Source organism: Carcharodon carcharias, chromosome 22 (genome assembly GCF_017639515.1).
Source record: "Carcharodon carcharias isolate sCarCar2 chromosome 22, sCarCar2.pri, whole genome shotgun sequence".
NCBI classification, from domain to species: domain Eukaryota; kingdom Metazoa; phylum Chordata; class Chondrichthyes; order Lamniformes; family Lamnidae; genus Carcharodon; species Carcharodon carcharias.
This window is the reverse complement of record NC_054488.1, coordinates 55,136,701-55,153,474: the sequence shown is the minus strand read 5'-3', so window position 1 is coordinate 55,153,474 and position 16,774 is coordinate 55,136,701. Positions and strand designations below refer to the sequence as shown.

Sequence of the window (16,774 nt, the reverse complement as noted above, 5' to 3'; positions counted from 1 at the left end):
CTCTGGCAATGCAGCTGGAAATTTAACAGGAGGGGACTCAGGAATTGCTTAGCCTTCACTGAATGCCTCAACCGAGAACCTACATACTCTTCCTCTTGTCTTCCACACCAGCACACCACTCAAGACGACCATGAACCTTAAAAAAAAAACTAGAATAATGGACACCGGAGTAAATATGGCTCTGCATGAGGTTCTAAGTTATTTTGAGGACAGCACACCATCATAATACCACAGCCACAAGCACTGAAAATATATACGCCAAAGAAATGATGGATAACCTTACTGAATGTCTAGAATATATTTCTGATTATTTTGTAGAATACACACGTTATATCCCATTTCTGGCCAGTTGTTTGTCAAGTGAGCTGATGATACAGGAGAGGGGGTGGTTATACCTAAGGGCGCAAGCCCAATCAAAGACAATCTGCACAGTCTGAGTAGTTTATGCAGACTATGTGGTTATGGTTAGGCAGGAAAATGGTGACACAAGTTACATAATTTACAAAGTGTTAACAGAGAGCGGTTAGATGGCTACAATATAATTAAAAGGCATGATACTTGTGGTGAAGCAATAGCCCTGTCCGACTTATAACATTTGTGTTTTTTTAACTTTAGGTTCAAGATTTAATTAAAAAAAAATGCAAGTCCTCTACCTGGATGTTTGGCTTGAAGTAATGCACAAGTACTGTCCTGTCTAAAATTACAAATGTTTGTGAGAGGTGGGGGAAGTTTGGGGGGGAGTGAGGACTTCTAGTCAACTCAGCCCTTTAAAAAGTCATCACATGTCAACCACATTAGAAAGTCTCATCATCAAAATATTGAAATAACAGAAAATGCTGGGAAACCTCAGCAGGCCTGACAGCATCTGTGGAGAGAGAAACAGACTCGAAACATTAACTCTGTTCCTCTCTCCACTGATGCTGTCAGGCCTGCTGAGTTTTCCCAGCATTTTCTGTTTTTATTTCAGATTTCCAGCGTCTGCAATAGTTTGCTTTTATCTTAGTGATTAAAATGTTGAAGGTGTGTAAAGTTTGCAGACACAACAGTCACTAACAGTTGTTCTCGGGACCAAATAAGGCACAGGAGGCCTTTTGGTTCATCTTGCCCTTGCCAGTTCTTTAAAAAAGCTATCTAGTTAGTCCCACATCCCTGTTTTTTCCCCTCCAGCCCTGCAATTTTCTCCCTGTCTTAGTTATCCAATTTCCTTAGAATGTTGCTGTTGAATCTGCTTCCACCACACTTTCAGACAGTGCATCTCAAATCATAACTTGCTGCATTAAAATTCAAATTTTGCCAAATATCTTAAATCTGTGTCCTCTGTTTACCAACTCTGCTGCCGAGGAAACATTTATTGCTATCAATTTTATCAAAATCCCTCATATTTTTAAATGCCTCTATTAAATCTCCCCATAACCTGCTCTGCTCCAAGAACAATCCCAGGTTCCTCTAGTCTCTCCCCATAACCAAATTCCCTCACCCTTGGTACCATTTCGGTACATCTCCTCCGCACCTTCTTCAAGACCTTTCAACATCCTTCACAAAATGTGGTTCCCAAGACTGCACACAATACTTCCGCAGAGGTGCAACCAATGATTTATAAATTATTTCCACTTGTAGAAGTGTGTGCAATCAAATGACACAGATTTAAGGTAATTGGCAAAAGCACTAGTAGAGTGATGAGTGGAAACTTTTTTTTTATATACACATCAAGTTATGATCTGGAATGAACAGTCTGAAAGGCTGGTGGAAACAGATCCAATTATTTTCAGAAAAGAACTAGCTGAATACTTCAAAGGGAAAAAATATATATTCGAAGGACAAATTATGGATTGGAACAAATTGCATTTAGAAAGCACTTTTGAAATAATAAAACTCCCCAAGCTGGTTAAAAAGAGCTACATCAATGAAAACATTTTTGACACTGAGCCACAGGAGAAATCAGGTCAAATGACCAAAAGCTGATTCAGAGAGGTAGGTTTTAAAGGAGAATCTTAAAGGAGGAGACGAAGGTAGAGAGGTTTAAGGAGGGAAATAGACTGAAGGCAGCTGAAAGTACTGCTGCCAGTGGTGGAGCAATTAAAGTTAAGGATGTGTAACAGGTCAGAACTGGAGGAGTGTGGAGATCTTGAAGGCTTGCAGGGCTGAGACGACCACAGAGACAGGGAGGGGAGAGGCCATGGAGGGATTTGAAAACAAGGACAAAGGTTTTAAAGTTGAGTGTTGTCGGATGGAGAGCCCGTGAAGCTCAGCGAGCACAGGGCGATGGTTAAATGAGATTTGGACAGAATTAGGGTACAGGCAGAGTTTTGGATGAACACAGGTTTATGGAGAGTGGGAGATGGGAGGCTGGTCAGCCTGTTCAAGTCTAGAGGTAACAAAGACACCGATGAAGGATATAACCACCACACTTAAAGCAGTTCTTTCACAGCTGCTTTCTGAAATACCAGTTTTAAGTTTGAAGATGAAATCGTATGTAAGGTATTCCATGAACAAACACAATGCATTTTTATACTAAATGCTTTCTAATATCCCAATTTATTTTGAGGATGAATTCCTCTGCATAGTTTGAAATGTAAAGCTTCTTTTCTGGGCTAATTTTATTTTCCTATTTTTGATTGTAGCCCTGTATCATAGATGACTATTTTTAAATGTAGCCCTTTCACACTTTCACTTTTAAGATCAATTGGCAACTGTGAAAAAGCAAGTTGTTTCTAAAAGTATATTTCGTTATGAGTATTACTTGTTAGAAAAATCAGCTGGCTGAAAAGAACTGACTGCGTTTTTGCCTTGTACTGAAACAATTGAATACCCTGACACTTTAAACCATGATAAATATACTCAGCTCAGTGTCCTGTAATAGTACACATTCAATATCTTGCACAATTGAGCATTAATATTGCACATACACATAATCAACTTCAGTTTGCGTGGGTTACAAATTCCAACCAGTGTGTATATCAGCTGCCCAGTTATAAAAACAAACAACAAAATAACATTTATATGTTTAACAGCAAAATTACCAGTTCATTGTGGACCTGAATAATGAAATGGAAGAGAATTACTTATGTCTATAGCATTAGGAATAATGAACATTCATTCATTTTTAATTTTTGCTGGTTTAATTGTTGCAAAACACAGTATTGCCTAATTATTGGGAATGAGTTTGCAAGGTTCTGGTATGTCACTGACAACCAATGAAATATTTCGGATGAGAGACTCTGAGTACACCTACTGCTGATGCAATTTGCATGTTGTATATTTTACAAAGTATTTCTGGAGTCTGATAAGAAAAACACAGGACATGGTGGACTGTTCCCTACTGGTAGATCTGGCAATAAATAATATTGTAACCTCCGTTTCAATTTGCTACTAAGCAAACATGTGATACTTCACCATTCATTGTTTGTCAAGGCATCCACTTTGTCACAAGTAATCATTCCTTATATTTCGATAATGCTGTAGATATTTGAGCTAATTACTTTATACTTTTATTTAACAAAATGACTAAGAAAAACCATTCACTAACTTTTAAACTTTCTAATACCATAATGTTCTTCACCTACTGAGAGCAGTTAAAGGTAAATAACATTTGCTTCACAACCTGCACAATGCACAGTTCCTTAACCCAAGTGGAAGACAGTAACATCCCATTAGAAGGTACTCAATAAATGGGTGATAATAAATACACATGATGCAACTTACTAAGTAAGGTGTGGGGGAAGAGAGAAAAAGAGCGAGGGAGAGAGAACAAGGAAAGATTAAACAAGCATTAGGAACAGTCAGCATGAAAAATGAGTTAGAAAACGTGAGAAAAAAATGCTCGCAAGTGCACATTTAGCTCAATATGATTGGTCTCTGGCTCAACCATTTATCCAATCATTCAAGGGAATAGCAAGTTAGCAACCAAGTTAACCTGCTAGCAAATGACTTGTGATATCATGAAATATATTGTATTTATGTACCTACTTAGTGATGTAGATAAAAAGATAGAACATTCACAGCATCTTATTTTTACAAAGTACAATGTAAATATTTCCACAATTATCCACAGGTTCATGTGCAGATCTAAATCCAAATTTGGCTGCACTGTAGGTACGAACCTGGTTACAGTGAGGTCTGCCTGGGACAGAGAGGTTGGAGACTTCAAGAACTCTTCACGTATGTAGCAATCTTAAGTGGATAAAATTAACAGAAAACATTAACCAAATTAATATTTCAGCAAAATGGTATTTGATTAGAAACAGATGCAGCTAATGTAAACGGGGTCATTATCAAACATTTATTATATATTTATTAGTATCTTCTTAACATGTAGGGAAATGCAGCATCCAATTTACTTATAGCAAGGACCCGCAAACAGTGATGAGTTAATGACCAGATAATCAATGCTTGTAGTTTTGGTTGAGGGTTAAATGTTTTCCAGGACACCAGAAGTCCTCTCTTGCTCCTCAAATAATGCCACAGAATCTTGTACCATCACCTCAGTTTAATGATGCCCCATCCATAACATGGCGTCTCCAACAGTGCAAGTGCAGAACTGCCAGGTCTCAGCTCTGTATGTCACCATCAAGACCTTATAATTTAGAGGATTGCAGACATTAGCCAAGATCACAATTATTGCAAATGATTTGTCACAGAAACTGAAAATTGTAGGGCAGTTGAGGGGAGGATTCAGAATTCACTGCTAAATAAGTGGAAAGCTTTTTCTTACAATTTTGATTCCATGCAATACTCAAAGAGGTGTGAGGCCCCAGAGGAATGAATTGTCAGACTGACTGAGTTTACAAGGCAGAAGCATTGAAACTTGTAGGGTTTAAATTTCACTGGCCAGCCAACCATTTGGGAATTGTCTTTAGTACGAGCAGAACACCTGACATCAAAAGATCTTCCAGACTGTGCGAAACAGGGTAGCTCAGAATAAGTGGGAACAGAGTTAGAAAATGGTAGCTTGAATGGCCTAATGATTTTTATTTTTTAAAACTGTGCTGGTGGGGAAGAAACTGCACTCTGACAAATCCTAAGATTCCCACAATTTTTTAGTTTCTGTGACAAATCAGTTGCTTCAATTGTGATCTGGGCTATGTCCGCAAATTCGCAAATTATAAGATCCTAATATCAGCCAGCTGTTACAGTAACATGCATAGCTGAGACCTGGCATTTCACGTAACAAATCAATGCGAATGGTTGTGCCTGTAAACATCCTTGTAGCATCCTACACCATAGCAATAACAAATGCTTGGAGGAAGACAAAAGTACTCTCTCTCAGCTAGAAATGGTGTCTAAGGTGAAGGAGGAGAGAAAACAAGTAAGTATACCCCTCCAATTTTCTATCCTCTCCTGGAGTTTGGCTCCATAGGTGCTGGTAGGTTTCTGGTACCTTGTTCACCTGGCCAGTGTCGCAGCTGAGCTTGAGTCTACTGCATTCGTTGCTCCCAATGTGGTCTCCTCTACATTGGAGAGACCAAACGTAAACTGGGCGACCGCTTTGCAGAACACCTGCGGTCTGTCCGCAAGAATGACCCAAACCTCCCTGTCGCTTGCCATTTTAACACTCCACCCTGCTCTCTTGTCCACATGTCTGTCCTTGGCTTGCTGCATTGTTCCAGTGAAGCCCAACGCAAACTGGAGGAACAACACCTCATCTTCCGACTAGGCACTTTACAGCCATCCGGACTGAATATTGAATTCAACAACTTTAGGTCGTGAGCTCCCTCCCCCATCCCCACCCCCTTTCTGTTTCCCCCCTCCCTTTTTTTTTCCAATAAATTATAAAGATTTTCCTTTTCCCACCTATTTCCATTATAAAAAAATAAAAAACCCCACTAGAGCTATACCTTGAGTGCCCTACCATCCATTCTTAATTAGCACATTCGTTTAGATAATATCACCAACTTTAACTTTAACACCTATGTGTTCTATTGTACTATTGTCATTGAAATCTTTTGATGATCTGCTTCTATCACTGCTTGTTTGTCCCTACAACCACACCCCCCCCGCCACCTCTCTGTCTCTCTATCTCTCCGCCCCCCACACACACACTTTAAACCAGCTTATATTTCAACTCTTTCTTGGACTCGAACTCAAGTTCTGTCGAAGGGTCATGAGGACTCGAAACTTCAACTCTTTTCTTCTCCGCCGATGCTGCCAGACCTGCTGAGTTTTTCCAGGTAATTGTTTTTGTTTTGATCCATTCTGTAGCTGGCAAGAATAACTTGAATTCCAGTCTTGGTTATTTGACCAAAAACGTCAAAGTGAGTTTTAAGCAAGAAACAGTGCCTCACAATCATGCCAACTTTTACATTTTAATTCTCAAGGCCTTATGAAGTCTGCACTTTGCACATTTCCCAGCACAATTCATTGGATAGTTATCATCAGTGGGAGCCCTGACTGACTTTTACACTCCTGGGTGTCGAGGTGAAACGTAGCACCTCAAATTCAATATTTTGGCGATGATCAGCTAACTCTCTCATTTGGCACACTGCTCACTGGATTGGAGGAAAAAAATAAACTAACAAAACAAATATTTTTTTTTCTTTTGTGTGTGTGGTAGGTTGAGTCAGCACACGTAGGTAAAAATGGCATTCATGTGTCAAGAGCATTTTATCTAATACAGTAGATATCTGGAAATTACACAATTTTTTTCTCCATTTTTTATGACCAGTTTATCCTTGGTAAAAATAATTTTACTTGCAGCAAGTGCAACATTACAGTTCTCATTGGGTTTGTTGTTTTATTGCCTCACCAATGTGAGACATGTGAAAAACCAGGAAATTATAGTGAAACTATGTAATATTGTACTTAAGACTTCTGGTATAATACGTCTCGGTGAAACACCCTTTTGCTGTCTGTTGACTTCACTCACTCTACGCCCAGTGCAATTAAGGTACATTATTTTACACTCTAAGCTGTACAGTACAACCCATAAAATGTTACTCATTGGGTCAGAATTTGCTACAGTTCGAATGACACATTAATCATTTATCATTGTTTGTTAAAAAAAACCCCCCCAGCAATTTGTGAAGTTAAAGAACTGGACCTTCAGCTCCAGTTCTCCATAAACCATTAGACGATTTGTGTCACCGCCTTGCCAGCCTGGCCAAAGCAGACAAAAGTCCCTTCTTGCCGAGACTCTCCTATTGAACATAATGGCAATCATGAAATCGCTGGAATTACGATGTTAATTCTAATAATTCCTGTTGTAGCCACTTAGTATTTAAATGTCGCAGGGCACTTTGTTAATGATGTGATGATGTTTAACTGATGTTATGGTGCTGACATGACACTCAAAATTGGAAGCCTATATATAAAAAAAGCTGTGGAGTCTCATTCCAGTAGGTATTGAATTGTTCCTAGAGGTTTTTGTTTTATTCTTTTTATCAGTCTCGGAAATCTTTACGTACCAGTTTTTCCATTCATCTCCTGCTATTGTCGGAATGCAATCATTTTCAGGATGCAAAGCTGTTTAGACACACGCAATTGAAAATTAGAGCGATTTCTTTCAGAAAATAACATTTAGGATCCTTTGTTTATTTGTCCTTTGGATGTCAGTATCACTGGCTAGGCAAGTAATTATTGCCCACGCCTAGGTGGTGCTGAGCTGCCTTCTTGAATCACTGCAGTCCATGTGGCATAGGTACACCCAGAGTGCTGTTAGGGAGGGAGTTTCAGGACCTTGACCCAGCGATAGTGCAGGAATGGCGATTTGATTCCAAGTCAGGATGGTGTGTGGCTTAGAGGGGAACTTGTAGGTGATAATGTTCTCATGCATCTGCTGCCCTTGTCCTTCTAGGTGGTAGAGGTTGTGGATTTGGAAGGTGATACTGAAGGAGCCTTGGTGAGTTGCTGCAGTGCATCTCATAGATGGTACAAGCTGCTGGTGTACTGGTGGTGGGGTGGGGAGGTTGAATGTTTTAGGATTGAAACAGGTGCCAATCAGACTGCTTTGTCTTGGATGATATTGAGCTTCTTGTGTGTTGTTGGGACTGCTTTCATCCAGGCAAGTGGGGAGTATTCCATCACACTCCTGACTTGTGGATGGTGGACAGGCTCTGGGGAGTCAGGGGATGAGTTACTTGCCACAGGATTCCTAGCCTCCGATCCACTCTTGTAGACACAGTATTTATATAGCTTGTCCAGTTCAGTTTCTGATCAATGGAAACCCCCCCCAGGATGTTGATAGTGGGAGATTCAGTGATGGTAATGCCATTGACTGTCATGGGGAGATGGCTAGATTCTCTCTTGTTGGAGATGTTCATTGCCTGGCACTTGTGTGGCGCGAATGTTATGCATCACTTATCAGCTCAAGCCTGAATGCTGGCCAGGCCTTGCTGCATGCAGATATCCCCACATCTGACCTTATGATGGAGGGAAGGTCATTGGTGAAGTAGCTGAAGATGGTTGGGCCTAGGATACTACCCTGAGGAACTCCTGCAGTGATTGGGCTGAGACGATTGGCCTTCAAAAGTCACATCCTTTATGTTAGGTATGACTCCAACCAGTGGAGAGTTTTCTCTTTGATTCCCATTGGCTTCAATTTTGCTAGGTCTCCTTGACACCACATTCTGTCAACTGCTGCCTTGATTATCAAGGACAGTCACTCCCGCTTCACAGTATACATTATAGAATAATTTGAAACATTATGTGGTAGGTGTGGCATGCATGGGGGAAGAAGGGTGACTTTGAACTATGGTTCCCAGAACTCTCCTCCACCGCTACTAAGGTTTTCCTTGCATCATTTCTGGGTCTGCTGTAGACTGAGAGACTGACTACCATTATTTGTCAACAATTCCATTATCATTGCATCATGTGATCATCAGAATGGTAGAAGGTAATAGATGGAACTTTATTGTCCAGCAATTCTTACCTTCCAATGAAAATAATGGGGTACCCACTGTTTCAGATTTTGATGGATGGGGCCACTGGTACTATACTTCATATGTCTTAATTGTTTGCACATTTTGTACACATACCCTCCTATTCACTCGTTACCATCTTAAAGACCAATACAATTCCCAGGCACAACTGGGTTATTTCTGCTTGTTCTTTTTAATTGTTTTTTTCACTTTCCCTTTGCAACTTTTTTCTTTTGCTCTACTCTTTTCTTTCAATTACTCTTTCTCATGTTAACCAAATGCGCACTATTTTCTTCTCTATCGGTTTCTTTCTCTACCCCTTTCTTTTGATTGTTTAAGGAGAAAAGCCATTGGGCACATCCTTCATGAGGTCCAAGATGCAACAGCGATATCGCTGCATTATCCTGTTGATGGGGCAGTAATTTGCAGTCACTCACCTCCCTTTTTTCCGTAGCCCTGCAAATTTTTTCGTCTCAGGTAATAATCTAATTTCCTTTTAAAGGCCTCGATTGAATCTGCCTCCACCACACTCTCAGGCAGTGCATTCCAGATCCTAACCACTTGATGTGTTTTTCCTCATGTCGCCGTTGCTTCTTTTGCCAACTACCTTAAATCTGTGCCCTTTGGTTCTCGATCCTTCCAACAGTTTTTCCCTATCTACTCTGTCCAGACCCCTCATGATCTTGAATACCCTATCAATAAGCATCTCTGCTTACAGAGAGATGGTGAGAGGATAAGGAAGTTCAGTTTACCTCTCTCTCGTGTCTATAACACTATGTCTTGACCCATCATGATTTCGAATACTCCTCTCAACCTTCTCTTCTCCAAGGAAAGCTGCCCCTACATCTCCAATCTTTCTACATAACTGAAGTTCCTCTTCCCTGGAACCATTCTCGTGAATCTTTTCTGCACCTTCTCTAATTTCTGGCCATTCCACACATGCTGCATTCATCAGCCACTTCATTCTAATCAGATGGCAGGCAATTCCAGCAGAAAATGCAAGCTTGTAACTACTTTTCTGAAACTTACTCTGACTGGACAGCAGCCGAAGTTACTTTCTACTTGATGTAAACATTGGGATTTATTAGGTCTCTACTATGTTGTCCCTCTCCCCTGTTTCTCTGGCTCCAGAGGACTGACTTAATATTTCATGTCTGCCATTTAACTCAGACATTTGGGAAAAAAAGCAGCCACTGCTTAAAAGATTTTTTGATGCTTGAAAATGACATCATGTGATGGGAAGTATTTTACAACCATTCTGAAGACAGAAATTTCAAGGGTGAATCTGCAATAGGAAATAGGAAATAAAAGGTATAATTTAACTTAACTATGCATATAAAAATGTCTGGAAGTACATATGGCTGTCAGAAACTTTTGGTTCATAGGCTTGTAACACTCTACCAGGAAGAAGGGACATCACCACAAGACGAAGGTAGCAATGCATTTTTTAACCTTAGGGCTCACTTAACACAACCCAGGCAAAAGTCTATAATACATCAGAAGCAGCATTTTACCTATGTGACATAGCAGCATCACTTCCCAGACTTGCGCAGTCAGTTGAAATCTGAAAGTAAACGTGCTAGGAGCTGCTAACCCTGGCAGCTGGGAAGACTATTATTTTTGAACTGGATCTTCTTGGAAGCTGACTTCAATGAATGTGCCAAGCCTACCTGCAGATTGCCACTTGCTGTGAGGGAACTGGCAGCTCTTGCCATGGTCCTGCATGCTATAAAAGCAGCATAAAACCTTTTCTTTAGAAAGCTGCCAATGTGATGTCAAAAGAGCTGCGGACTAATCATGGTTTCATTTTATCGAGCTTGAACATTCGTATTGAATTTTGTGGGTCAATCAACAGTTCTGTAAGTGAACCTGCCTGAATACAATGGCCTTTTTTCATACAATGCTGTTAATTCAAGCTGGACATCAAATAGTTCGAGACTGTGAGGATGGGGAGAACAGATAAACACAGAAAACACATTGTCTTTTATATAAATCTTTTACTGACACCAAAAAAGGTAACAGTTGGACAACAATAGGGGCCCAATCCAGAAGAAATTATACTTAGAGGGGCAGCAAAGACGCGTAAAACAAAATCTCTGAAATGCTAAACGAAGCAAATAAAAATAAGTAGGATTATGTTACTCACCCATTCTGACTTCAGAACCGAAGTGGACAAGCGCTGCAGGAAACAAGTTTGCCTGAAGCAAAAAGAACAAAGAATAGTGATGAATCTCTACAGATGGCTGTCATTAAGTTCTCACTGAAGTTAGCTAAAACTGAACAACCCAATGCATCAGCCATGAAACAGCAGAATCAAATACTGAACAGACTCTCTCTTTCATGACCAAAACCTGCCAGTAACACTCTTAGATCACTGCTAAGACTGCCCACAGATGCTAAAATACTGTCATCTAACAAAGCCAAAATTGAACATGGAAAAAATATACAGTCCAAAGGGGAAAGTATTCAAATTTTACATAACTCAGGAAAGAAAAAGAAACTTGCACCTAAATCGCATCACATCAGGGCACCTTAAAGTGTTTTACAACTAACAAAATGCACCAACTGTTAAATAGGCATATGTGGGAACCAATTTGTATACAAGCAACTACAGCAACTGAATGACTAAATATTATATTTACAATGCTGTTGGGCTAGACACTGGGAGAAATCCTTGCTCTTTTTCAAATGCTGTCATGAGATACTTCACATCTACCTGAGTAGGTAGGCAGGGCCAGGTTTTAGGGTTGCCGACTGTGATTAAACATATTCCAGGAAGTTCAGCACATACTTGCCCCCCACACTCCCGCCATTAGTTGGCCAACACATCCATCCTTGTGACATACTGCCTTCCTGCATCACTTGGAAAGCAAAAAGACTCATTAGCCAATTGGATGATGCTTCATTGTCAGCCAAACAGCCCTTTCCCCCCCTCTAAATGGTAAAGAGGAATGTTCAAAGAAAATTTAAAAAATATATATTTTTTAATGTCCCTACAATATTTCTTCTGGACAGCACACAGCAGTGTCCTGGAGATTGATCTTCAATTCCTAGAGGGCTGATAACCCTACTCGTTTCGACATCTTATATAAATAATGACACGTCTGACAAGGCAGCATTCCCTCAATACTGCCAACCTAGATTACATGCCCAAAACTCTGGAGTGGTCACAAGCAAATTCAGGGATAAAGACCAACATTCTCTACAACAAGTCTTTGTACTCAACGTGGTAGAACTATGCAAGCGTGGAATTAACAGCCAATACTACCAAAAAGATCAACTGGTCATTCACCTCACTGGCATTTGAGAGATGTTACTGGTGCAATGCATTAGCAAGGTTTGCTTATTGAAGTCAGTGTGTTCTGTATTTCCTGTAGAACTCACTTTGAGATATTTCAATGTAAGAAGACATTATATAAATGCAAGTATTATTCAGGCAATTCCAAACAAATACCATTCACCTGAACTAGCCTACTGATTTTAGATTTACAACCTCTACCTATATTACTTTAAGAATGATATAACCTGAAGACACTGAACAGACATGATCAAATACTGTGTTGGCTGCTCACATCTGGCCCATGTACCCTATTTGTAGGATCCAGACAAATGGATTTACTGCAACTCTTTGTATATATCTATTAAACTCAACATAAGGTATCACTAGAATGCCTATTTGCTGGTTCCTCTTCATGTTATTCAGCTCGAATAACTGATTGATTTGCTTTTGAGTGAAGAAAAGGAAGGTGTAATACAGATCTATTAATAAATCATGAACCATCTCAGTTTGTTCGGCAGGGGAGGGGATAGGGACAGTGGTACAGTAAAAGTTGCAGTTGAATTCCTGAAAATCGCGCCTTTAAGTGAATCATAGGTTCCCATAGGAATCAATGTTAAAACTAGGGTTAAGTTCCTTTGGACGTTTCTCGCTCAGAAAAACCGATGTACAGGTTAAAATACTGTACTGCACACTACTGTGCATTCCTTACAAAATAAAATAAATTGCTAAATATAAAAGAAATACTGTATGGTTAGATACTTTAGGACCTGTCTCAGCAGAAAAAGACTAAAACATTATAAGTTGAAATGCTGTATATTCCTAAAACCCTACATTCATTAATGAAATAATCTTTAAAATAAAATAGATTAAAAAATATACAAGTACAGTATACTGCAAGTGTAAATAAATGTAGAAAAACATTACAATCCAGTCACCTGGTTTTGGATTGACCGGATTCCATCTAGTGGCAGGCGTTGGTCAGTGCAGGTAGTAACTGAAGTCCCAGGATTTCAGCCACGAGCTCAGAGCAGGAATGGGAGCGAGAAGAGGAGCAGCTGAAGAAGTCCCCAGTGGTGGCAACAGACACAATGTACTTTAAATGAAAGAATCAAGGGTGGAAACAGGAGCTGGGAGAAAGAGGGACTTCAGCATTGAGGGCGAGGGGGGAAGCACTGGGCCACATGCAGGCCACAGAACAGGAAGTTTGTGGCAAACGATATATTGTGACTACTTTAGTAATGACATTAAAGCAAAACAACATTAAGTGAGTCAACATTTTTTTTTATTCATTCATGGGATGGGGGAGCTGCTGGCTAGGCCCTTGAGAATGAAGTGACACTTGAGTGTATGGGCATTTAGGAGTCAACCACATTGTGGGTCTACAGTCACATGTAGGCCAGACCAAGTAAAGACAGCAGATTTACTTCCCTAAATGACATTAGTGAACCAGGTGGGTTTTTACAACAATTGTCAATGGTTTCATGGTAATCATTTAGATTTTTAATTCCAGATTTCACCATCTGCTGTGGTGAGATTAGAATCGGGGTCCCAAGAGCATTACCCTGGTTTCTGGATTATTGGTTCAGTGACAATACCACTACGTCAACACCTCCTAGGCAAGGAGTTACTGTAATTGAAACATGAATCTTGAGGATTCTCAAAAAGCAGTTGGGTCCTGGTTAGTTGTAACCAAGGATGCTATACAAGGATCCTCTGCAGCATTTCAACTTCAAAGTTCAATTTCTTTTTATTAAAATCATCAGGGGAAAAAATCCTGTGGCTTTAACTCTTGTTACAGGTTGTGTCAAACACATGACATTCTTACAGGCAACATTCCACAGCATCCTTGCTACTGAATCATAGACAAATTATTCATTCGTGTCAGCGTAGCATACATTAACTTCCTCCTTAAATATAACAAATCATTTGACTTCCTCTTGCTTCGCATGTTTAGGTTATTATATGTTGGTTATCATCATCATCTGAAGCTTTGGAATCTGAAGCATAAGAATGCAAGAATTAATCAATGGGGGTTGGGGTTTGAGTGGTGTTAGGGGAAAGAGAGGTTGTGTTTCTTCGCTTGTTTCTTCAATGAGCCAGATGTCACGATTCATTCTAAATTAAACCATATCCTGCTATTACATTTTTAATAAACATTTATCTTACACAGTCTGATTTTGGATCTGGCAATCGTCCAATTCCTCCTGCACTGCAACTTAAAATATAGCAATAAAACTCTATATGAAACAGGGTAATTGGCAATGTTTGAAATATATTTTTACAAATTATAAGCAACACTAAAAGTCCCTAGATAAATGCTACAAACCAACAGGTAGCAATCAGAATCTCGATTGCTAACCCTCTCATTAAAGGATATTTCCTGTCAATTAGTTCCCACGCATTTGTTTTCTGCCCATTTGGCACACTAAAGCAGTACAGCATGAGGCTCTAAAAACACGATAATTCTGGCACATCAGCTACTGTCCCAATCAATAATACTGCATTGTTTAGAGTCAGCCGACAGACGTAACTTGGCATTGCTCCCGTCACCCTACATTTTGAGATTCTCAAAGACATGAACTTCGTACAAAAAGTATGCTTTACTTGGACTTTATTTCAATTCCTCCTTAACTTTGTTTTTGTAAAACGTGGTTTTAAAGTAAATCAACATACAAAGTCTGCTTTACATTGTCTCTCTCCCCTGTGTCACTGCTGATGACCAATCATCCTTACATACAATCAGAAAAAAACCCTCTATTTTAAAACAACTACATGTCTATTAGGTATACAAATAGTTGTTTGGTAGCACAGAACTTGAGTATTACTGAAAAAAAGAGACATTTTTTGTCAAAGATTTTTTTGCCTTGCACTCACCAGGACAATTCACAAGAAAATACTAATGTCGGGGAAACAACATATTTATACTGTATGAGAAGAAAGTGCTGATTGGTTGGCAAGTGGACTCTGATTGGTGGGGCTACCCCAACATCAACTAAACATTACTTAGTAGACAACACTAAATTAGAGAAAAGATATTCCTTCCCTTAACCTCCTAACATGATCCAAAGCCCATGCTACATTTATACATTACACTGTACTATCTGCAAAATTGTACTTTACAAGAACCAATCCAAAATTACTTCCATCCTCTCTTCTCTCCTTTTCGCTGAGATGTAACACCCAGTGTTCATTGTTTCCCTCAGTCTTTTGGGAATCCCCAAAAAACTTCTAGCAGCAAGGCCTACTCTGGCGACTCCTTCTGCCAACCATGCCAGGGCAAATCTTTGAGTGTCCTTAAATCTCTACAAGTACTGCCTCTTCAGCCAGAGGACAAGTTCCACAAGCATTCTGCCTGGTGGCTAACAGAGATCAGCCTTCATTTCCTGCTGTTCACAGCAGCTACTGCTTCTCTATCTCTCCCACTCTCCAGGACACACTATCATTTTCTCTGTCCAGAGTATCTGAGTCAGTAAGTCTCCACACAACAAAATGAACTGCTCCTTAACATGTCCAGATGTGAAAGCTGGCACTTGGGTTTCAATAGGACTTGACCTGGGTCCCTGGTTCCCCCTGGCAACCAAGTCACATAGGCTTATTGTCAGGCAAAACTAGTAAGAGATCAGATGCCCCCCTCTATTGCTCCATTTTATTTAAAACATAACCATCTCATAGAATCTCACAGTTGCAACAAACTCTAGGTGTAGAGTTGTTAGGCATAAAGAATGTAAGGGCAAGAGCATATAACTGCCCCCTTTCCAGGTGAAGACAAGAAAGAAAAATGTTACCATAATCACTGTGGTTCCTGGAGAGCCAAAAATGTGATTTTAACCTGCACCACATGATCCTCGGACACTCACCAGGGAATAGAAAACTGAGGGACAAGGAGCCCATGAGAAGCAAGTGGTTTCCCAGAGTCCAGAATAGCCATGGCAGCAATTGTGCTCCCCAGAGTAAGCTAGCTACAAGCTATTCATCACAATGGCTCAAGCTAACACCCCACTTCAAACTCCAGAGTCCTAGAAGTTGTCGTCTTGTGTGTACATATACACAGTTATTACAAATTCAATTCTGCTGTAATTTCTTGTCAGGCTCAGTGCCAGTAACTTCAGTAAGCAGAGTGTGAACGATCATTCGATTGTTAAACCTTCTTCCATTCTCACTCAGACATCCCATATGACCTAACATCTCTCAGCCCTGCCATTCTGCAAATTCATCCTGCAAGCCAAGCTCAATGCAATTATTAGTATTGATATATCACAAAGTCCCCCTCACCAGCATAATCATAGGTCCTAACATGAGGCATTAACACTACTGACATCAATAAATCTGTGGCAACTTCTACATTGAGAGAGAACTGGACTATTGTAAAACATCTCAGGCCAAGGATATTTTCTTCATTAGTTCCCTTCAGCCACCAGATTAGAAGTTACATACAGCAGTTTGACTGAACCCTGATTGACTAACCTGAATATTCATTATTCATACACAGTATGTTATAGAAAATTTGAAAAGTGGATAGCTCGGAATTCACAGGATTCTCCGGGTAGTAGGTCAGTGGGGGTGGGGGGGATGGATGTCTATTACTGTGGATAAGCGTTGCTGCAGGTCTCATAAGGATTAATGGGGAATATACTGCATTAAA

General features: G+C 40.0%; 1 protein-coding gene across 3 annotated transcripts in view; it reads right to left on the bottom strand.

The window, feature by feature from the left end:
- Positions 1-16,774, bottom strand: part of aspscr1 (ASPSCR1 tether for SLC2A4, UBX domain containing) — a 205,092-nt gene that overhangs the window by 11,401 nt on the left and 176,917 nt on the right. For all 3 annotated transcript variants that reach the window (XM_041217161.1, XM_041217159.1, XM_041217160.1), the window contains 2 exons: positions 10,999-11,050; positions 4,101-4,170 (listed from right to left, as the gene is read on the bottom strand). In XM_041217161.1, the coding sequence (XP_041073095.1) occupies positions 4,101-4,170; positions 10,999-11,050 (122 nt within the window). The remainder of the gene's footprint in view (positions 1-4,100; positions 4,171-10,998; positions 11,051-16,774) is intronic.